Raw genomic sequence first — 23,381 nt, forward strand, 5'->3', positions numbered from 1 at the left:
CCATAGTCGCTGTCCGCTATAGTCCAGTCGAGCCACTTTGTGCTAAATCGCCGCTCGCTGCCGTCGTCCGCCATAGCTGTTGTCCGTTATAGTCCAGTCACGACTGCGCGCGCGGGAAATCGCTCGAGAGCACGGGATCGAGCTGGGCCAGCACCGAGTCGCCAGCGTGCCATACAACGGCGGACGAGCCGTCGATTTGCGCTCGGGCAACGAGCCCGTGCCGTCGTCTCGCGAGACGACGGCAACGAGCGGTTCCGCAATAAATATGCTTCGGGGAAGGAAATAAACCACTCGTAGACGAGTCATTTATTCCTGTTGTATATGCCTAGAGGAGTTGTCTATGTTACAAATTTTCAAAACTTGCAGACAACAACTGTATGTGGGTTGGAGATGTCTTAAATGTCATAGAATGTTTAGGACGTGTTTAGTTCGCGAAATTTTTCGAGTTTGGCTGCTGTAGCACTTTTATTTTTATTTATTAATTAGTGTCCAATCATGAACTAATTAGGCTCAAAAGATTTATCTCATCATTTTCAACTAAATTGTGTAATTAGTTATTTTTAAACTATATTTAATGCTCATGTATCTATCCAAAAATTCGATGTGGCGAAAAATTTTAAAATTTTTTGGAAACTAAACATGACCTTATTGACCTGCCGCTCCGCCCACGGGGGCCGCCTGATTGGTTGGGTTGCCGATCGGCCTGGCCACAGCATCGTTCTGCCTACTCCTTGCCGTCCGATTGCTATATGGATCGATGTCCGTCGTAGAATCCACACACGACGGTGCATAATCGGGCCGTGATCTTCACCCCGCGTTTCAAATCTCTCCTCCTCTAATCACGCTAGCAGAATTGGGCCTGTGCTGCGCGATCCGGCCTGTACTTCCAAGTTCCAACCCAACCCACTCCTCCGCCGACGGGTTCGTGAGTTTGTTTAGGTCATGTCTCCTCGCCCTTCCCTCTCCTTCCAGCGCCGCCAGGGTCGCGATACTGCCGACGGGTGCGGCGGGCGAACATGGCCCTCCCGCTGTGCGGCGATCACCATGGCGCTCCTGCTGTCGATCATCCTCCTCGTTGCCGCCGCCGGCACTCCTGGGTTCGCATGGTACGGGGCATCAGCGGAGGACGACGTGGCTGACGTGGTGGAGACGGTCCGTCCGCCGCTGTCCCTGGAGCACGCGGCGGCGGCCGCCCTGGACGTGGCCAACTTCTCCGCACGCGTGCTCCGCCACATCGCCTCCGGCGACAGCTCCCGCTCCAACCTGGCCGTCTCCCCGCTCTCCCTCCACGCGGCGCTGACGCTCCTCGGCGCGGGCGCGCGGGGCGCCACGCTCGACCAGATCGTCGCCTTCCTCGGCTCCGCCGGCGGCCCCGCCCACGCCGCGCTCGCGTCGCACGTCGCGCTGCACGTGCTCGCTGCCGACAGCGCCGGCGGAGGTGGCGGGCCGGCGGTGCGGTTCGCCAACAGCGTCTGGGTTGACGAGGCGCTGCGGCTCAAGGACGCCTACGCCCGCGTCGCCGTCGAGCACCACCGCGCCGAGGTGCGCCCGGCACCCTTCAAATCCAGGGTAAGCTCTCACCCAGCAATTCCTGGCGCCACTGAACGATCGCCTTGGAAATTCTCTCTCATCCCTCACAATCGTCTGGTTTATTGGTCCAGCCGGAGGACGCGAGGCTCCAGATCAACGAGTGGATCGAGAACGCGACGGCCGGCCGGATCAAGGGCCTCCTTCCCTCAGGCTCCATCCACGAGGCCACGCCAGCTGTCCTCGCCAATGCGCTCTACTTCAAGGGCGCCTGGGAGCGCAAGTTCGACGCCTCGCTCACGCGAGACGGCGCCTTCTACCTGGCCACCGGCGGCCACGTCCGCGTCCCGTTCATGTCGAGCACCGGCAAGCAGTACATCTCCGCCCGGCCCGGCTACAAGGTCCTGAGGCTCCCCTACGCGCGTGGCCGCGAGGACCGGGCGTTCTCCATGTACATCTACCTCCCTGACGCGCAAGACGGCCTGCCGAGCCTGCTGCAGAAGCTGGGTTCCGACCCGGCGGCGTTGCTCGAGAGCTCGGAGACTCTGACGGACAAGGTCCCCGTAAGCGAGTTCATGGTGCCCAAGTTCACCATGTCGTCCAAGACCGATGCCAAGGCGACGCTGCGGGACCTCGGGCTGACCCTGCCGTTCGACCCCGTCCTCGCCGACTTCGGCGACATGCTGGAGGCGGCGCTCCACGTGTCGGAGGTCTACCACGAGTGCTTCATCGAGGTGAACGAGGAGGGGACCGAGGCCGCCGCGGCCACCGCCGCCGTCATGTGCTATACCAGCGCGCTCCCGCCTCCGCCGGAGGACTTCGTCGCCGACCACCCGTTCGTGTTCCTGATCCGGGAGGAGTTCAGCGTCGTGGTGGTTTTCGCCGGGCAAGTGACCAACCCTTCGGTTTCGCTCTAAATTACGATTTGGAAAATGACACCATGAATGGTCAATCCTTGCGTGTTCACTCTTGCAATTTTGTAATTGGGTTGTCCATGCTTCTGAGATGCTGTATGAAAATGTAACCGGTTGGACTCCTTTTGAAATCTGTGTTGAGCATTTGTGGATTGAACTTTGCTAGTCCAGATAAAATGTAACCGGTTGGACCTTTTTGAAATCTGTGTCGAGCATTTGTGGATTCAACTTTGCTAGTCCAGATAAAAAGTGTAGCAACAAGATTAACTTGTACCGGACATTCCTGTCCTCTAAAACATGGACGTCTTCGATAAATGCTCAGGTCTCAAAGTAAACTTAAGTAAAACTGAAATCTTCCCCATCAGATGCAGCGACGATTTAATTTCCGAAGCACTTATCAACTTCCCTGGAAAGTTCTGCAGCTTCCCCGGAAAGTACCTAGGGGTCCCTCTTCACACACGCAAACTCAGAAGGGTGGATGTACAGCTTACCTAGGGGTCCCTCTTCACACACGCAAACTCAGAAGGGTGGATGTACAACCTTTGCTAGACAAAATCGGCGGGCGATTGGCGGGATGGAAAGGGAAGATGCTGTCATCATCAGGTCGGGAGACCTTGGTCAAATGTGTTTTAACCTCGCAGCCTATATACCACCTCACAGTCTTTCCAACTCAAAAGTGGCTCATCAAGCAAATTGACCGCATGAGGAGAAATTTCCTTTGGAAGGGAGAGGAACCCGAGAAGGTGTGTGGTGGACATTGTTTGATAAATTGGCCAACTGTATGCACTCCAAAGGAGTTGGGAGGCCTAGGGATTCTCGATCTTGAGCGGCTAGCAAGAGCTCTTAGACTTCGATGGTGCTGGTTCCGATGGAAGCACGATAGTAGACCGTGGGTTGGTCTTGACATCCCTTGTGATAAGAGTGATCGAGACCTGTTCAATGCATCAACAATAGTCACAGTGGGCAAAGGAAATAAGGCTAGTTTCTGGCATTCAAGTTGGGTTAACGGAGCGGCGCCAAAAAATTTGGCACCAAGTTTTAGAAAATCGAGGAAGAATTTTACTGTTCAACAAGCTTTGAACAATAATTATTGGATTCATCAGGTATGCCCCTTGCATACGAGTGCCGAGTTTAGGGAGTATGCAAGTCTGTGGGAACAAATCAGTTTAATTGACTGCAATCTAGATATGAATGATGAGATTATTTGGAGATGGACGTCAGATGGGAATTATACAACTAAGAGTGCATATCGCATCCAGTTTGTTGGGCACGCAAGAAGACAATCCATTACCCCTATTTGGAAGACAAAGGCGGAACCAAAATGTAAATTCTTTGCATGGATTCTGCTGCATACAAACATATTAATAGCAAACAACTTGGAAAAAAGAAGATGGCCCCATGACCCTTTGCGCAAACTTTGCAACACAACACCAGAGACACCAAAACATCTTTGTAAAGACTGCCCGTTCACATGTACAGTTTGGGTTCAGCTGGTTAATTGGCTAAATTTGCTCCAACTACCAACCAATGGTTCTGTGAGCTCTATCTACAGATGGTGGAAGAAATGTCGAGCGATGGTCGTGAAAGAGAGTAAATCCTTTTTTGACAGACTCATTATTTATTTCTGGTGGAACATTTGGAAGGAGCGCAACAGACGAACGTTCAGGCAGGAACAAAAGATCGTGACAGAGATTACTTATCTAATCAAGGAAGATGTCCTACAGTATCAACAGGCGGTAGAAGTAGTCAACGGATTCATCCCAACCTCTTAGTGGTTTTCTTTTTCATTAGTTTTTGCTGTTTTTCTCCAAGTGGTGCGTGGTGTGTCTGTTTTTTTTTTTTTGCGTGGCGTCTGTTTCGAGTGGGGGTGTGATGAGTTGGGTGTCTTTTTATTGTAAAAGTCTTTTTCTCCTTCTAATAAAAATTCGGCAAAACTCTTGCCGTCCTTTCGAAAAAAAACATGGACGACCAAGGTACAGTATCTGTTCTGAATATATAGAACGGGTACTCCCTACCGTTCATGTTCCTTCGGGGCGATGGTCATCAGCAATCCACGGTGGCAGCTCGATCCCAGGGGAATGCTGTCCAGCATCAGAAGGCCACGAGAACTATACCTCTTCAAGTTTGTATATCGAAGCACCGTCTCTGTCACTGTCCCCAATTATCAGTATGGCTCCTGCCAGGCGGACCAGGCGAACGGCCGGTCGGTGCCGTCGCGCCAGCACATGTCGCCGCCGAAGACGACGTTCTCGGCGCTGCTCAGCGCTGCGATAGCGTGCTCCGGCGCCAGCGGGCTGGGGCGCTCAAGCTGCGCCATCGCGATGCGGATCGCCGGCTTTTATGGCCGCCGGATTGGGGGTGATGTAGGCCTCCAGGTAGCCCCTGCCCGTCGGCGAGTTGGCGGACTTCCAGCGACCGATGTTCTCCAGAGGGAGCTTGCTCAGCTGCAGCAGATGTTCCATGGCAAGCTGGACACAGACGTTGAATTAACAGAACGGGGAAATGTTGTCAAGAACTTTAGGGTTGAGCCGGTGCGTTACCAGGAGGCAAAGGAATGTTGGGTTGCTTGTTATTGGAAGAATGCAAAGCAACCCACCACGCGTAAAATAAAAGGGGAGGGACGGCGCCTCTACAAAACCACCGTTTCTGTGGAGCTTAGTCCCAAAACCCTATATTTCTGAGGAGAGCCGATTTCTAGCGTGTGGGAGTGACGGGAAGGCCATCCCACAACGCTTCACCGAGCCTCGGCGTCCACTACATCGACGCCGTCATGTCTTCATCAAGCGCCGCCAACTATGTGCCTGGTGAAGATCTACTCGTGTTCCTTCTTGTTCTTGTATAGATCTAGGTGTTCTCATGTTTTAAGTTAATGTAATACTCACAAGGGGTTGCAAGCCGGAGCGGAAGAGGCCGGACAGGTTCCTGTGCAGGCTGACGGACTATAGGATGGACAGCATCCAGTTGGTCGGCACGGATGCGATCCCGGGCGTCACGTACTGCGACGACAAGGGCAACGTCCTGCCGGTCCTCCCCAGCAATCACTTCGCGCTGCTGCTCACCATCTCACCCAAGCACTGAGAGCAGTGTGCGTCCCTGCTGCCAATGGAGAATTTGAAGTTCTTATATTATAAAAACGATACTGACGACAACGTGGCCTTTGGCCAGACGATATATATGTGTACGTGGGCAGTAGCTACTTCTCATGGCGTCTACTATACCATCGTTGAGCAACAGGTTCTATTGCTTTAATTTGCTGGGTTTTCGTTCGCGTTTGTCTGATTTTCGTGGTTTATTTGAGCCTGTTCCCTATACAACAAGGCTGTACTTGGTCACTAGACAAAGGGAACCTGCTAATCCACGGGTCCCCACTCTTGATCAAATTCACCGCACCATGTGCGATCCTGAGTCTTGCACGAGCGAGGCACGTGAGCAGTTGCATGTACTCCATCGTGTGCGGTGTGCGCCGGCTCAATAGCAACACCCTTCTCTAAAATTGTGTGTTTCTTTTTACCTGGGGAAAAATTCTACTTACACTCTCGAACTATCGCAAAATTCTAATTTTTAACATTCAACTACAAAACTGGATAACTTAGACTATTCAGTTCTTAAAACCAGACAAATTTGGCTCTTAGGGTGGTTTCAAAGGTGATTTTATATTAAAAAATAAAAATTCTATTTACATAAAAAAGTTAAAACTAAATCACTTTAAATCAGGAAAATATGAAACTAGTACCAAAATCTATCTATTATCTTATTATTTGACCAACAAATAGAGCCTTCACGTTTGCTCTCAAGGTCTAGAATTCCCACATTAATCAGAGAAAATAAGAGAAATTAAATTACCCACCACTGCCATTACGAAAAAACCTAAAATACTCATATATATATATGTTTATAAATTACCCACCAGTGCCATTAAAATATATTTCTATTTATAAATATAAATTTATCTATTATTTTGCATATCAAGTTACATATCGTGCATACCTATAGAATACTAGCTACACAAACAATTAAATGTTTTACCATAAGTATATCTTATTATATTACCAAAATTCCAAATGCACCTTCACAATAATATTATTATTAGTAAAAAATAAACAAGATAATTCTAGGCTTTGCACTATATATTAGACTACCACCTGGCCCGCAGTGATTATGAATTCATGATATGAGGGTGGCCAAAGTTGGGCCAGCGATGAGGATCACAGAGTTGGAGGCTAAGAGTAAGGGTAAGCACCACGCCGCAAGGTTCTTCATCCTTCGTGCAGTCTGGAGACTATCCATCACCTATTACCTACTGATGATATTTGAACGTGCATGTCCGCAGGCCCAATGCAAGCACAAGGCCCTGCACGTCCAACCTAATCCTTTTTCACAATCCTCTTGCATCCCTGTCCTTGTTAAGGTAGGGTCCTTGATATTACTTCAAACATAGTAGCAACAGATGACCAACAGAATCATAAAGTAGGGAAGGTTGCAAAAGAACAATTGAGTCAGTTGAATTGAACAGTGGACAGTATTACTACAAGGGCTAATAGATAAGAAATATGTTACTTTTACTACTAGCAAAAGGTAGTAGTTAAGATCGAGGAGATAGGTAGGCTGTGTGCTTGCCATGCGGCCATATCATTGACAAAGAAAGACGTAGGCAAAAGGAGACACCACTAGCAGCAGAGAAGCACTCTTGATTATTGAAGCATGTATTATCTGATGAGAAAGATTTAATTTTATGAATAATAATTAGATAAAAATGCAAGATCTATTTAAAATATCAATACTAACCGCGCAAATGGGCGGGCCACCTTCCTAGTTTTTCTAAAGAAGTAACGTATTTATTGTTGCTCTATTTGAATCTTAGTTATTCAAAAATATATACATAACTACAAACAATCATGAACATAAAAAAATGGATATGAATAACTGACAAGTACTGTTCCAATTGATACTTAACATTTTTAGAAAACTTTTGATACCCATTTCGTATTGTTTTAACTTAAAATGAATTACTTATGAATTTTAAGTTTAAATTTGAATATTTGTAGTTCTCATAAAATGAAAAACCACCTTCAAAATAACCAAAGGGATCAAATTTACTGGGTTTTAACAGTTAGATGGCCTATGTTATTCAGATTCATAGTTTGAAGGTTGAGAATCGGACTTTCGTGATAGTTCGAGGCTGTAACGGTGTAAACTGGACTTTTCGGCTGTAACTGTGTAAACTGGACTTTTCCCTTTTACCTGCACTCATGATGCCATATCAAGTGAGATGAAAACAGAGCCTGCATTCAACCTCTGCTTTATGAATTTCTGGGAGTATATAATATAGAACATATATACCGTACCTACATGCTGAGTCGTAATAATCTCAACATAATAGCTTTCAATATCTAGCAAGCCAATGAAATTAAAATTCTACAAGCATCATAACAGGAAATCAGTGCTAGACATGGGTAATTTGGGCTCTGTGCCTCAAATTAACTATCACAATACTAATTCGCAAAAAAAAAAAAACAATCACACTAATACCTTACGCACTGCTGTTCTCTCCCTCAACAAGGTCCATGAAGGAAGACGGAACCGGTGGAATTTCAGGGTTCAGAACACCTTCCAGCATACGAACAACTTGGCCCATAGATGGCCTGTCGCCCTCGTCCTGGATGCACCAGCAGGCAACTCTGCAGGCCACATCGAGCTCCTCGACGTTGGCATTCCCTCCCAGCCTGTGATCGAGCAGGCACAGCACGTTCCCCTCCTGCAACTGGGCAGCCGCGTAGAGAGGGAAATACCGGTGGCTCCCGGATCTCAGCCTCATGGTGCTCCTCCTCCCGGAGATTATCTCGAGGAGCACGATGCCGAAGCTGTAAACATCTGCCTTCCTGGTGATCCGCTGCCCTGATATCCACTCTGGCGCGAGGTAGCCCATGGTCCCTCGAATGGTGGTCAGGGCGGAGTTGAATTCCCGCCCGAGAAGCTTGGCCATGCCGAAGTCGGCGATCTTGGCGCAGAGCTCCGCATCGAGTAGTATGTTTTCAGGCTTGATGTCACAGTGGATGATGCAGTCTTCACATCCTTCATGGAGGTAGGCCAGTCCCTTGGCGATGCCGAGCGCGATCTGGTAACGACGATCCCATGTCAGCAGGCTAGAGTCTTCTGAAAACAGGTGTGAATCCAAGGAACCATTGGTCATGTACTCGTAGACCAGCAACCTTGTACTCCCTTTGACACAAAATCCCAGAAGGCGGACGAGGTTAGTGTGCTGAATCACTCCAAGTGTGCGCACCTCTGCCCTGAACTGCTTATCCACATACCCAAGGCCTTTGAGACGCTTCACGGCGACAAGAGTTGATCCTGGCATCGTTCCCCTGAAAACACAGCCGAAACCTCCCTCGCCGAGCTTATCGGAGAAATTCCTTGTAGCTCTCTTCACCTCTGAATAGGGGTACACAGCAAGAGGACCTTCTGCTTGGAACTTTCTGCAAGGTAACAGACCTCTCCTGTATCTCCACACAAGTGCTAGTATCGATACTATCACACAAGTAGTTGCTGCCAACCCGATCACCATGGATACAATACCGATTGTCTGCAAGCCCTTTCTGACCCTGAGCTTAGAACCCAAACGAAGATAAACCTTGCTGTATGGAGGTCTAGTAGCAAAACTTACATCGTACAGGCTGTGGTACCATAGCTTGCATCCAGAGTCATAGGCGTATGCGACGCAGTAGCATAGGCTCACACAGGCTTCTCTGCAGTCTTGTTCACTTCCTGCTGAGTGGTTCTGAGAGCTGTAAGGGAGCCTTTGCAGATTGTCTAACGGAACAAACGAGTCATCATGCAGTGTCTGGCCTTTGTTTGTCTCGCAGCTCAGTGGAAGAGATCTGGAGCAGCCGCTCACAAAGTATCCAAGCTGCCACTCGGAGGGGTTCGAGGGCTCGAATCCGTCGACGCAGTAGCATTTGCCGTCGCTCTTGCAGGCGCCGAAGCGACCGCAGAAGAAGGCACCTGATTTGCAGTCAGAAGGGAAGGTCCAGCGAGACACCCAGACACCACTGGAACTTGACCAGCTCCGTAGGCTCACTTGCCCCAGATGGAGCTGCAAGTGCTCGGTGAAATCAGGGCTCCGAGGATAGTTCAGCACCAGCGAGCTGCCATTATCTTGAGATGACACCATCCAGTCCGGGAAGGTCCCCGGAATGGCGTCCTGCCCGTCGGTGGTGAGCACGAACCCGTTCCTCCTGCTCCGATCGACGCTGAGGCTGCCGTTGTGCCCTGACTTGGTGTACGTCAGCGAGATGTTCCTCCCGGCGTCCCTGTCGAGCCCGAGCTTCCCGCCGGGGAGCAGCGTGTCGCCGGGGCAGTAGAAGCTTTGCCACAGGATCCACGAGGAGTTGGCCTGGTCCACCACCACCAGATTGCCGCTGTCGAGGAGGACCGCGGCGGCGGCCGCCGGCGAGGGGCCGTCGTCGTCGCCCGCCGGCACGCTCGACCACCAGAGGCTGCTCCCGCCCTCCATGATGTACAGGCGGGCGCCGAAGAGCTCCAGCGCCGCGCCGGGCAGGTCGGTGATGTAGACCCTGTCCCCGAACCAGAACGTGGTGGTGCCGGCGCTCGCCGGCGTGTTCCTGAGCCTGACGCCCAGGAAGTGGTATATGTCCGCGCCCGGGGAGAAGAAGCCCAGCTCGAACACGCCGTTCCTGGAGACCAGCGTCTGGTTGCCGTAGATGCCCTCCCCGGGGAGAATGGTGTCCCTGGCCACGGCAGACACCGCAAGGAAGATGATGCCGCCCAGCAGGAGGAAGAAGAAGGAGGAGGTCGGCATGGGTGGCCGGGACGGCGAGCAGTAAACACGCTTCAGTTCTGCCTCCATGGGCGAGCTACGAGCACTACTAGCAGAAGGAGCGAAACGAACATGTGCGTGGAGGGACAGTTGCGCGAGCAGCCTACAAGATATGAGATTCACTGGCGATGGGGATTTGCTAGTTTTGGACTTTTGGTGAGCTGAATCCTAGTTGTTGACTTGCACACACAGTAGTCAAACAGATGGCTCCACCGCTCCTGCTGAACTGCCGCCTACTCTTCTTGACCAAACATCCAAACCTTTTCACTTCAGTGAGGGCGTGTCTGTCACTGCCCGGGGACACAGGAAGGCAGAGCCAGGTGCATGCAGTCGTTTGGAAACTGTTTGGCAGTTCGCCACCAGCAGTTCGCATGCCGCCCGTGTCAAACTGTCAATTTGAGGTCTGCGATCCAAAAGCAAATTGCTGGTGGGTTACATTCGAAACGCACGTTGTGATTATTTTGTTTCTTTTTTTTAGGAAAGAGAATGTGTCGCAATGACCACGCTATTGGAGAGCCATGCAAGTCTTGTACTAGTAGGTTGAGAAGCACAGGGCACAAAGGAAGCACTCGGACAAACACAAACCAGTCAAAAACGAGTAGTACCTGTCATCACAGAGATGTCAATGGCCCCGTTTCTGCTAGCGTTGGCGGCCTTTTTCTCGGTTGGGTATGAGAAGGATTCCACAAGAACCTATTTCAGGCTAGCTATTTTATGTCAGTCCAATGCGTACAGCCCTTTTGCAAAGGCCACACCCAAGGGCTCTAGAAAAGTAGAAACTCAATGCTTTGCAAACTAATTCATCATTAAAGACAAAACCGAACATAATCAAGGGCTTGTTCAGTAGCACAGATTGGAGGGGAGATTCTGACTTGAAAGGGATCGCTGCCAATTTTTTTCGTTCCCCACCAAACGAAACAAGCCGGGTATGATTGCATCAATGGTGAGACGCTAAAATAGGATTTGGTTGTTGGAGTCCTAGGAGACACCACCTGTTGCTAGTATGTAGGAGTACTGTTACGCTTCGGGGCGATGGTGAGCAGCAAGCCGAAGTGATGGCTGGGGAGGACCGGCACAACGCCCCCCTTGTCGTCGAAGCGGGCCACGCCGGGGATCGGCTCGACGCCCACCATCTCGATGCTGCCCAGCACGAAGTCCCTCAGCTTGCAGATGAACCTGTCCGGCCTGCGACGCTCGACCGGCAAGTTGAGCCCTTTGAACATCGGGTTCGCCACCACGTCGTACCTCCAGGTTGTAACACCCAAGTATTAAACTTGGGTTTAACTAGCTAACTAGTGACCAAATTCTCTCGGTTACAAGTCGAGTCACAAATCGACTCAAAACTCGATTTCAAATCCTGGAGCCAGCGGAACCCGGATATTCTGGGTATGAATCCGGAAATTCCGGATTTACCCGGATACTCCGGATATTCTTCCGGATACTCCGGACCTGGAACTTTATATCTCATGTTTTGGTTCTTTAGCTGTTCCCAAACGTTATAAAACATTATTCACTCTCTCACGTGCTCTCTCTCACTCTCTCCCGTGTTCTCTCACTCTCTCTCGTGCTCTCTCTCACCCCAAACCCTAGAGATCCAAAACTCTCCCTCTACCCTTGATCCAAGGCCCACGGGAGCTTCAGTTGGGTGGTGGATCATCTCTCCCGCGTGCTCCTTCCCTGGGCGGCTTGAGTTCAAGCTCTTGGTGCAAGGCAGAGCTCGCCCCAAGGTAAATAAGCTAGGGTTTGGCAAGTCACTTGTTATAGGGGGTGTAAATCGATTTCCTCCGGTTAGTCATCTTCTTATGAATCATTCTACTAGGGTCTAGGAGGGTTTCGATTTTTGTGGGTTGGTTTTGCTAGAAATCAAGATTTCAGTTTTTGGGGCGAAAAATGCTGTCGGGTCCGGAGACTCCGGGTATAAGCCCGGATACTCCGGGTTTTTGACACTACGGGCGAAACTCCGGGTATAGCCCTGGAAACTCCGGATTTGGGAATCCGGATATTCCGGATTTAAATCCAGATATTCCGGTTTTGCAGAGTTATAAACGTCGGGTTGTGTGGTTAGTAGTATTTGTAATCGGTTAGGGTTTATTTCAAAGTTTCAAATTATATTGCATACATTCTCATATCATATGCATACGTATAGACACCGCCGCTGAAGGAGTCGTATACGAGGGGGTTGCGGAGCCACAGGAGCCGTAGGGGCAAGCCCCGCCGCAGGAGGATCGTGGGGAGCAAGTCCAAGGCCCATCTCACCCTAGCACTGAGCCGCAGACTCAAGGCACGCCCCGGTGCACATCCTAATATTTTAAATTATGTCATCTATATATGTCTCTAATATTTGTGCATTAGGTTTAGAAATTGGTTGAAACCTTAGTTGCATGATTCCTAGTTTTTCCTGGGCCTCATACTAGTATGAATAGGTCGTTAGCACTGCTATGCTTAATAGGGCTCGATATAAGCCGAGTGATAATTCTATCACTCGCGAGATATAGGATGTCCTTATATTACAGTATGTGCTTTATTAGATTCGAGATGGAAGGTAAGGGATGGGAGACCGGATGGGAGAAGGTATAGCCCCATCTGTGTTGATTAAGGACCATTCCGTTGTTGGCTGTGCTGGTCGGGGATTGAATTGTACTAACCGCATGCTGGGAGTAGGAGGTAGTCGAAACCGGCAAGCCGAGTACTGCGGTACTGCCTCGCTTCGAAAGTATAGAACTTCATCACCACCCCTTAGGGCGAGTCGAGTAGTCGCGGAGAAATGGGATGCATATGTTTACTTTTGGTGATCTCACGTTGAGCTCGACTGACTATATGTAGGTGGGGCGGTTCTGTAGTTCGAGGCGGGGAGGGGAAATGTTAGTGCGTGGGGTCCAACGGGGCTTTTGCGTGCCGTGTTGGTTAGGTTCACCTTGCAAGGTTAAATCGGATCGATTCGCCGTGTCTCGCGGTCATGAGGGCCCTGATCTCTTGGTCACATCGTAGCAAGGAAATTGGAATAAATTGAGATGAGATGTGGACTACTATTATCAAAATTAATGGTTTGCTCACCATGATTGTTGTAGATTTGTAAAACATTGGAGCTTAGTAAATGGATTACTCTATATTGAAGCTAAAACTTGGGAATAAGGACTCACTTGTAGTTGCGTTTTTCCGCAAAAACAACCACCGGCCAAAAAACTTTGCATGTCTAGTTATGTGGGCTAAGTATACCCAATGGTCGGGTAAGCCTTACTGAGTATTAGTATACTCATGGTTTGTTGCCACCATTATTTTCAGGACAGACAGAAGTTGACTTTTGCCCCTGTTGTATCAAGTTCATCCGCCTGGATGCAGAGGGGTGGGAGGTGGTGGAGCGAGACTGAGACCCCTAGGTTAGGGAGTGGTCGGTTGCACACTTTAGGGCAGAGTGTGCAGCTCCTAAATTTTTGTGACTGACCAGTCATGGTTAATGAGGACTTATGCAGGCTAGTGTAGTTGTAGGATATGGTCTAGTAAAACTTCCGGGCATCGGATGTAAAGTTTGTAAATTATGCAAATCTTGTAAATTATTTGTATATGTGAACTCGGGTTGTGAAACCTAATGTTTTGTACTCATATGGTGTTTATATTTTTTAAGTATTATATTGTGCTGATACCATCTGCGCCCCCCTTCGTGTGGGACTTCCGGTGTTGTTTCGATCGGGACGTGGGTTGCGAAAGGATCGCCAAATTAAGCCATTAAGCTAATGCACTCGATGTGTTCAAATGACGGCCATTACGCTTAATTAGAGTTTTAATTTGGCGGTTCCGTCACAGCTGGTATCAGAGCCGAAACGCACTGGGGGTGGTACGAGCATGACTAGTTTTGGGGTTTTTACGACTTAAAAATATAACTTCGACTTAAGGCAAAATGTGGGCGGGGGTTAATCGTAATAGCCCTATATAGCTAATGTTAGAATTGTAGCTAGATTGTTGGGTTGGGGTTGAGAGGTTACCGTAGGATGATCATGCATTGTGCATCATGCCATTCATTAATTTAAAAGGATTCTTGCATTCAGTGGGTGCGAACAATGTAAACGTGACATGAATATCCGGATACTCCGGATATAGTTCCGGATATTCCAGGTGGGGGTACCCGGATATTCCGGGTGAGAATCCGGATAGTCCGGATTTAGTTGCAAAAAAGAGTTCCGGCTTTTTGATTTAAATTGCGCTTTCTGCCTTCTTTCATGGTTGATTGTTTTGTAATAAAAAATTTTGGGGCTAATTCAACCATGGTTGAATGCAGAATGGGAGAGCCACCGAACCCTCCTGAGTTGGCTCAGGCCATTGCGGCCATGCTCACTGGGCGCGATGAGCAGACGGCACTCTTTCGTGAGCTTGTGGCGCAGGGCAGAGCGCCGCAGCCTGAGCATCACCAACAGCCACCTATTCCTGGATATGAGCAATTTCTGAGCACCCAACCGCCGTTATTTCACAAAGCAGATGAGCTGCTGGAAGCCGACAGCTGGCTCCGGACCATAGAGTCCAAATTTGCCCTGCACCCGTACAATGATGGGGACAAGACAGGATTTGCCGCTCAGCAGCTTAGGGGCCCTGCTCGCACATGGTGGGACAATCAGGTGGCTATGTTTCCGGCGGGCACTCGATTCAGCTGGGCGGAGTTCAAGAACGCCTTTAGAGCACATCACATCCCTGCAGGAGTCATTCGCAGGAAGCTCACATAGTTCTTAGCCCTGAAACAGGGTAACAGTAGTGTCCTACAGTATTCTTAAGCCTTCAACACTTTGTCACAATATGCCGGGTACCATGTAGACACTGATGAAAAGAAGCAGGCGTGTTTCCGGCAGGGGCTTAGCAGTAAGCTCCAGGATCGCCTGGCGATGATCAAGTTTGACACTTTCAGTGAGCTAGTCAATGGGGCTATCATTCAGGAGGATGCCCACCTAGCTCACAAGGCAGAGAAGAAAAGAAAGGCGCCGGCAGCGGGATCTTCAAGCAGCACTCCCCATAGGTTTCGTTTGGTGCAGTCGGGCCCACAGCGAGCCCCCTTTGAGCACTAGCCACAGCCGCAGTGGGGTTATCGGCCTTCTCAGGATACACAGCCTCAGGGGACAGTTAGGCCTCCTGCTCCTCAGCAGAACGAGCAGAAGGTATGGGTGCAGCAGCCGGGGATGCGCCCCAATTTATTCCCGTGCTACAACTGTGGGCAGCTGGGACACTTTGCATGGAACTGCCCGATGCCACCAAAGCAGGGCCAGCAGTCCGGTCAGCAGAGCCAGAAACAGAACGTGGCTCATTTCAAGCCGGGGCAAGTGCACTACACCACCCTCGAGGGCATTCCAGAGGGAGCTCCAGTGATGGCGGGTACGTTTTCCATAAACGATCAACCCGTTATAGTATTATTTGATTCTGGGGCATCTCACACGTTCATTAGCAAGGATTGTGCTACTAGACTTGGATTGGAAATAGGAAATATGTCGATTCCGTACAATATCCATTCGCCTGGAGGGCAATTAATAACCAATCAAATGGTTAAGCAAGTACCTTTGCAATTCCAAGGAAAAATCTTTGACACTCATCTGATTATGTTGCCAACTCAGAAAGTGGACATTATTCTTGGAATGAATTGGATGAAATTTCATGGGATTCTCCTAGATACGTCATCATATGTGGTGTACGTAAACTCTCCTCTTCATGGTTCCATGACACTATCTTTGATGAATCATAAGTCGATGACTCCTATTGTGCACCACACCGAGGGCAAGAGCCTAGCCGATATACCAGTGGTGTGTGAATACCCGGATGTTTTTCCGGATGAATTGCCTGGCATGCCACCGGATCGAAATGTGGAGTTTGCCATTGAGTTGCAACTGGGTACGGCACCCATCTCTAGAAGACCATATCGGATGCCACCCAATGAACTGGCGGAATTAAAGAAGCAGTTGCAAGAGCTGCTCGATAAAGGCTATATCCGTCCTAGCACTTCACCCTGGGGCTGTCCAGCACTCTTCGTTAAAAAAGAAAGATCAAAGCCTCAGGTTGTGCATGGACTATAGACTTCTAAATGCCGTCACAATTAAGAATAAATATCCACTTCCCCGAATTGACATTATGTTTGATCAGTTGTTCGGGGCCAAGGTGTTTTCCAAGATTGATCTCCGCTCGGGTTACCATCAGATCAAAATCCGAGGAGAAGATATTCCTAAGACGGCCTTTTCTACCAGATACGGGGTGTATGAATATCTGGTTATGTCTTTCGGGCTGACAAATGCCCCTGCTCATTTCATGTATCTCATGAACTCGGTGTTCATGCCCGAGCTAGATAAGTTTGTTGTGGTTTTCATTGACGACATTCTTGTGTTTTCCAAGAATGAGGAGGAGCATGCAGAACATCTCCGCATTGTGCTTCAGCGCCTGCGAGAACACAAGCTGTACGCTAAATTCAGCAAATGTGATTTCTGGCTCAAAGAAGTCCAGTTCTTGGGCCACATCATCTCAGACAAGGGGATTTCTGTTGATCCTAGCAAGATTCAGGATGTTCTGAATTGGAAAGCTCCCACCTCCGTTCCAGAGATCTGGAGTTTTCTTGGGCTAGCAGGTTATTATCGCCGGTTTATACCGGACTTCTCTAAAATTGCTAGACCCATGACGGAATTGCTTAAGAAAGGGGTGAAGTTTGTTTGGGACGACAAATGTGAACAGACTTTCCAGACTTTGAGAAAGATACTGACGTCGGCCCCTGTTTTAGCTCAGCCGGACGTTACTCGGCCTTTTGATGTGTATTGTGATGCATCAGGCACGGGGATCGGCCGTGTTCTCATGCAAGATCAGCGGGTGATTGATTATGCCTCCAGAGCCCTTAGGCGACATGAAGAGAATTATGCCACCCATGATTTGGAGCTAGCCACAGTGGTTCACGCTCTGAAGATCTGGCGTCACTATCTCTTGGGTAATCCAGTACATATCTACTCCGACCATAAGAGTCTCAAGTACATCTTTACCCAGGGTGAGCTAAATTTGCGCCAGAGGCGGTGGTTAGAGCTGATTAAAGATTATGATCTGGAGATTCATTATCACCCGGGCAAAGCCAACGTTGTTGCAGACGCACTAAGTAGAAAAGTGAATTGCAACTGCACCTCAGCAATACCTGTGCATGCAACTCTATGCCAAGAAATGGAGAAGTTGAATCTAGTTATGATATTTGAGGGTACACTTACCAACATTACCCTCACTCCAACCCTTCGGGATCAAATTATTGCTGCTCAGAGAAACGATGTGGGCATGGACAAGATCAGACAGAGGCTTGGCGAAAATGATCATCGGGTTCAATGTTTCCATCAGGATAGTGAGGGAGTTCTCTGGTTTAAAAATCGATTGGTGGTACCTAAAGATTTAGAGCTTCGAAAGAAGATTCTTAATGAGGCTCACCTCTCTAGGTATTCTATCCACCCGGGCAGCAATAAAATGTACCAAGATTTGAAACAGAGGTTTTGGTGGACGAGGATGAAGCGAGAAATTGCTAAGTATGTATCGGAATGTGACATTTGCCGGAGGGTGAAAGCAAGCCATTTGAAACCTACCGGAATGCTTCAACCTTTGAATATTCCTTCAGGAAAGTGGGAAGACATCAGTATGGATTTTGTTGTCGGTCTACCCAACACCTCTAAAGGGTATGATTCCATTTGGGTAATAGTTGATCGACTCACAAAGGTAGCCCATTTTCTTCTGGTAAGGACTTCTTATACGGAAAGGCAATATGCTCAGCTGTACCTGGACCGTATTGTGAGTCTCCATGGGATTCCTAGGACTATTATTTCAGATCGTGGGGCACAATTCATTGCACGGTTCTGGGAACAGTTCCATGCTGCTTTTGGTACACAACTGATCCACAGTTCGGCTTATCATCCTCAGACCGATGGCCAAACCGAGAGGATTAATCAGATTTTGGAAGATATGCTGCGGGCCTATGTACTATCTTATAGTAAGAAATGGGATGAGTGCCTGCCCCTCGCTGAATTCTCTTACAACAACAGCTATCAGGAAAGTATCAAAATGGCACCCTTTGAAGCCTTATATGGACGGAGGTGTAGAACTCCATTGAACTGGTCGGAAGCCGGTGAACGGAACTTCTTTGGACCCGATATGGTTAGTGAAGCCGAGGACCATGTTCGTCTTATACAGGCAAATTTGAAAACCGCTCAATACCGCCAAAAGAGTTATGCAGATAAGAGATGTTGGCCTCTGATATTTGAAGTTGGTGATCGTGTTTACCTCCGGGTCTCTCCAATGAAGGGTGTTCAACGATTCGGAGTACGGGGAAAGCTAGCACCCCGCTATGTTGGGCCGTTTCCTATCGTTGAGCGTTGTGGGCCGGTGGCATATCGAGTGGAGCTTCCACCACACTTATTGGCAGTTCACAATATCTTCCATGTATCCCAGGTCAGGAAGTGCCTCCGAGTTCCAACTGAGGTTGTTGATACGGAAAATTTGCAGCTGGAGCCCGATCTTATTTATCCAGAGCATCTGGTAAGGATTGTTGATCACAAGACCCGGGTTACTCGGAATCAAACCAGCAATTTTTATAAGGTCCAATGGAGTAATCACTCCGAGCGAGAGGCTACTTGGGAGACGGAGGACTTCATTCGGTCTAAATATCCGGAATTGCTACAAATGTATCAAGGTACTCACCAAGTTCCATTTCCCTCAATTTAGCACATCCATTAAATGTCGGGACGAGATTTCTTTTTGGGGGGAAGATTGTAACACCCAAGTGTTAAACTTGGGTTTAAATAGCTAACTAGTGACCAAATTCTCTCAGTTACAAGTCGAGTCACAAATCGACTCAAAACTCGATTTCAAATCCTGGAGCCAGCGGAACCCGGATACTCCGGGTATGAATTCGGAAATTCCGGATTTACCCGGATACACCGGATATTCTTCCGGATACTCCAGACCAAGAACTTTATATCTCATGTTTTGGTACTTTTGCTGTTCCCAAATGTTATAAAACATTATTCACTCTCTCCCGTGCTCTCTCTCACTCTCTCCCGTGTTCTCTCACTCTCTCTCGTGCTCTCTCTCACCCCAAACCCTAGAGATCCAAAACCCTCCCTCTACCCTTGATCCAAGGCCCACGGGAGCTTCAGTTGGGTGGTGGATCATCTCTCCCGCGTGCTCCTTCCCTGGGCGGCTTGAGTTCAAGCTCTTGGTGCAAGGAAGAGCTCGCCCCAAGGTAAATAAGCTAGGGTTTGGCAAGTCACTTGTTATAGGGGGTTTATATCGATTTCCTCCGGTTAGTCATCTTCTTATGAATCATTCTACTAGGGTCTAGGAGGGTTTCGATTTTTGTGTGTTGGTTTTGCTAGAAATCAAGATTTCAGTTTTTGGGGCGAAAAATGCTGTCGGGTCCGGAGACTCCGGGTATAAGCCCGGATACTCCGGGTTTTTGACACTCTGGGCGAAACTCCGGGTATAGCCCCGGAAACTCCGGATTTGGGAATCCGGATATTCAGGATTTAAATCCGGATATTCCGGTTTGCAGAGTTATGAACGTCGGGTTGTGTGGTTAGTAGTATTTGTAATCGGTTAGGGTTTATTTCAAAGCTTCAAATTATATTGCATACATTCTCATATCATATGCATATGTATAGACGCCGCCGCTGAAGGAGTCGTATACGAGGTGGTTGCGGAGCCACAGGAGCCGCAGGGGCAAGCCCCGCAGCAGGAGGATCGTGGGGAGCAAGTCCAAGGCCCATCTCACCCTAGCACTGAGCCGCAGACTCAAGGCAAGCCTCGGTGCACATCCTAATATTTTAAATTATGTCATCTATATATGTCTCTAATATTTGTGCATTAGGTTTAGGAATTGGTTGAAACCTTAGTTGCATGATTCCTAGTTTTTCCTGGGCCTCATACTAGTATGAATAGGTCGTTAGCACTGCTATGCTTAATAAGGCTCGATAGAAGTCGAGTGATAATTCTATCACTCGCGAGATATAGGATGTCCTTATATTACAGTATGTGCTTTATTATATTCGAGATGGAAGGTAAGGGATGGGAGACCGGATGGGAGAAGGTATAGCCCCATCTGTGTTGATTAAGGACCGTTCCGTTGTTGGCTGTGCTGATCGGGGATTGAATTGTACTAACCGTATGCCGGGAGTAGGAGGTAGTCGAAACCAGCAAGCCGAGTACTGCCTCTCTTCGAAAGTACAGAACTTCATCACCACCCCTTAGGGCGAGTCGAGTAGTCGCGGAGAAATGTGATGCATATGTTTACTTTTGGTTGTCTCACGTTGAGCTCGACTAACTATATGTAGGTGGGGCGGTTCTGTAGTTCGAGGCGGGGAGGGGAAAGGTTGGTGCGTGGGGTCCGACGGGGCTTTTGCGTGCCGTGTTGGTTAGGTTCACCTTGCAAGGTTAAATCGGATCGATTCGCCGTGTCTCGCGGTCATGAGGGCCCTGATCTCTTGGTCACATTGTAGCAAGGAAATTGGAATAAATTGAGATGAGATGTGGACTGCTATTATCAAAATTAATGGTTTGCTCACCATGATTGTTGTAGATTTGTAAAACATTGAAGCTTAGTAAATTGATTACTCTATATTGAAGCTAAAACTTGGGAATAAGGACTCACTTGTAGTTGCGTTTTTCCGCAAAAACAACCACCGGCCAAAAAGCTTTGCATGTCTAGTTATGTGGGCTAAGTATACCCAATGGTCGGGTAAGTCTTGCTGAGTATTAGTATACTCAGGGTTTGTTGCCGCCATTATGTTCAGGACAGACAGAAGTTAACTTTTGCCCCTACTGTATCAAGTTCATCCGCCGGGATGCAGAGGGGTGGGAAGTGGTGGAGCGAGACTGAGACCCCTAGGTTAGGGAGTGGTCGGTTGCACACTTTATGGCAGAGTGTGCATCTCCTAAATTTTTGTGATTGACCAGTCATGGTTAATCAGGACTTATGCAGGCTAGTGTTGTTGTAGGATATGGTTTAGTAAAACTTCCGGGCATCGGATGTAAAGTTTGTAAATTATGCAAATCTTGTAAATTATTCGTATATGTGAACTCGGGTTTTGAAATCTAATGTTTTGTACTCATATGGTGTTTATATTTTTTTTAAGTATTATGTTGTGCTGGTACCATCCGCGCCCTCCTTCGAGTGAGACTTCCGGTGTTGTTTCGATCGGGACGTGGGTTGCGAAAGGATCGCCAAAGTGCTCGCAAGTCCAGCTGGCTACATGTAGGGATGATTGAGTAGTAGTAGCTCTCCTTCTCTACTTTTAGGTTGCTTTATGTTGCGTGAGTGCTAGTCGCTCCGCGTCGTTGTAAGAAACTCTATTTTTCATCATCTTTTTAATATAATGAAATGCAGTTCTCCTGTGTTTTTGAGAAAAAAAAAGTCCGACGGTGCCGGGCCCGCGAGGCTGCACGTCGCCGCGCGCAGGCGGTGGGGCCCGTATACCCATGCTACCTCAGATCTGGCGGTGACGATAGCGGTGTCCACGGGGGAAAAACACCTCTTCGGCCTCCAACTTGCTCAACTGCAACCGGAGCCCAAACAGTAAGAATGTAAGGTTGAGCAGTAGTATCTCTATTCTCCATAAAAGTCACATATGCAGTTCAGTTGCGCGTTACCACTTACCAGAAGGCAGAAAGGCGTCGAGTTGGATGAGGATGAGCACGGACAGCTGTCTGTTTTCTCCTTTGACGAGAACTCGACGTAGTTTCCCCACCACGGAGCCTCTTCTAAGAGGCTGTAAATGCAGTCGGTGACCTCCTGCGGCAAGATCGCAAGCGGAAGCCATGAGTACACACACGCGGCGGCGCGGGGGGGGGGGGGGGGGGGGGGGGTCCAGAATTACGTGGTCACCTGCAAGAAGATGAGGTCCGGGTCATGGCGCTCGATGATCTCGCAGATCGCCCGTATGCGCCGGTAGACTGCGACGTGCTCGCAGGACCAGACGTTGTACGTCAGGAACTTGATGCTGGCCATGGCGAAGGAAACAGTGGGTGAAAGGATCGGGTCCTCTGGCCCAAAAGGGAAGTGGGTGAATTAGGCACTAATAAAAATTTTGATCTATGGCTCCAACTAGTTTGCACAAAACTTAAACTAAAATATGCTATCTAGATGTGCAAGTAGGTTGTTCTAGTATAAAACCCATATCCCAAAAGAGTTTAGCAACTTATAGCCTTTCCTATTAAGAAACTATTTTATGAAAATAAAGGCACACAAATTGCTAGTATGAAATGCGGAAACTTAATGAGCGGGATAGGAGATAGCAAACTCTTGACGCTGGTGTTTATCCCGTGGTTCGGTTAGCCACAAAGGCATACCTACATCAATATTGTCGTAGCACTCACTAAGAGTATTGCTACTCGGCCACCAAGTCTTTTCCGTGAACACAATCACAGTCACTTTGGCCCCGGGTTCCACTAAGTAGCTTCTCCACAAAGGATGGGGTCTCCACGTCCCCCGCACAAAGTGTCGTCGCCGCTCCACACCAAGTCGGAGGGTCGATGACGTTGCCGGCGAGCTTCAAAGCTCCAAGGTGCCGGCGCACCAAGCTCTTGTTTTGATTCACTAGAGAACCACAGCACAAAGGCTCAAGGCCTTGCAATCACACTCACTAAGAGCTAACCTTTACACAACACTCTCAAAGTGTGCTAAGGGCTAAGGTTATGATCACTATGCTCTTGTATGGCTTGGAGGTGTTCTTGAGTATGTGTGGGAAGTCTAGCAACTCCAGCCCACTTCAAATGGCCGGGGTGGGGCATATATATAGGCCTCCAAGTCGTGGAGCCGTTGCTCCAACGGTCAGCAGAAAACTGCATATGATCGATGAACCGATGCCTTTGGCAGGGGTAGCGTCGGTTCATCCGGTCACTCTAAGACCCGAAGTAGCCGTTGAACTCCTGACAGCTGACACAGTGATCATCGGTTAAACCGATGCTTACCCATCGGTTAAACCGGTCACTCACAGCACTCTGACCTTCTTCTCTTCTGCTGACGTTATTACACCGGTACTTTGCTCCGATGAATCACCGGTTCAACCGGTGCTGAAGAATCTTCTCCTGGGTGCTTGACATCGTCTCTGGAACATAGTATGCCCAATGTA

At 48.8% G+C, this 23,381-nt stretch overlaps 2 protein-coding genes across 2 annotated transcripts; one reads left to right on the forward strand and one right to left on the reverse strand.

Annotated features, from left to right (window-relative positions):
• The first annotated feature begins 887 nt into the window (after positions 1-887).
• Positions 888-2,669, forward strand: LOC120661469 (serpin-Z1-like). Its single transcript, XM_039940351.1, has 2 exons — positions 888-1,569; positions 1,662-2,669. Exons 1-2 carry the CDS (start codon positions 943-945, stop codon positions 2,442-2,444), a joined length of 1,410 nt encoding a protein of 469 aa, XP_039796285.1. The 5' UTR covers positions 888-942; the 3' UTR covers positions 2,445-2,669.
• A 5,149-nt stretch (positions 2,670-7,818) lies between these two features.
• Positions 7,819-10,553, reverse strand: LOC120661470 (G-type lectin S-receptor-like serine/threonine-protein kinase At2g19130). Its single transcript, XM_039940352.1, has one exon. It carries the CDS (start codon positions 10,306-10,308, stop codon positions 7,972-7,974), a length of 2,337 nt encoding a protein of 778 aa, XP_039796286.1. The 5' UTR covers positions 10,309-10,553; the 3' UTR covers positions 7,819-7,971.
• Between the last annotated feature and the right edge of the window lie 12,828 nt (positions 10,554-23,381).

This window comes from Panicum virgatum, chromosome 2N (genome assembly GCF_016808335.1).
Source record: "Panicum virgatum strain AP13 chromosome 2N, P.virgatum_v5, whole genome shotgun sequence".
Classification (NCBI taxonomy): domain Eukaryota; kingdom Viridiplantae; phylum Streptophyta; class Magnoliopsida; order Poales; family Poaceae; genus Panicum; species Panicum virgatum.

Coding starts and splice junctions, on each gene's coding strand:
- LOC120661469 (XM_039940351.1), top strand. CDS start 943: ATGTCTCCTCGCCCTTCCCTCTCCTTCCAGCGCCGCCAGGGTCGCGAT. Junction 1,570..1,661: donor CGGCACCCTTCAAATCCAGG/GTAAGCTCTCAC, acceptor TTATTGGTCCAG/CCGGAGGACGCGAGGCTCCA.
- LOC120661470 (XM_039940352.1), bottom strand. CDS start 10,308: ATGGAGGCAGAACTGAAGCGTGTTTACTGCTCGCCGTCCCGGCCACCC.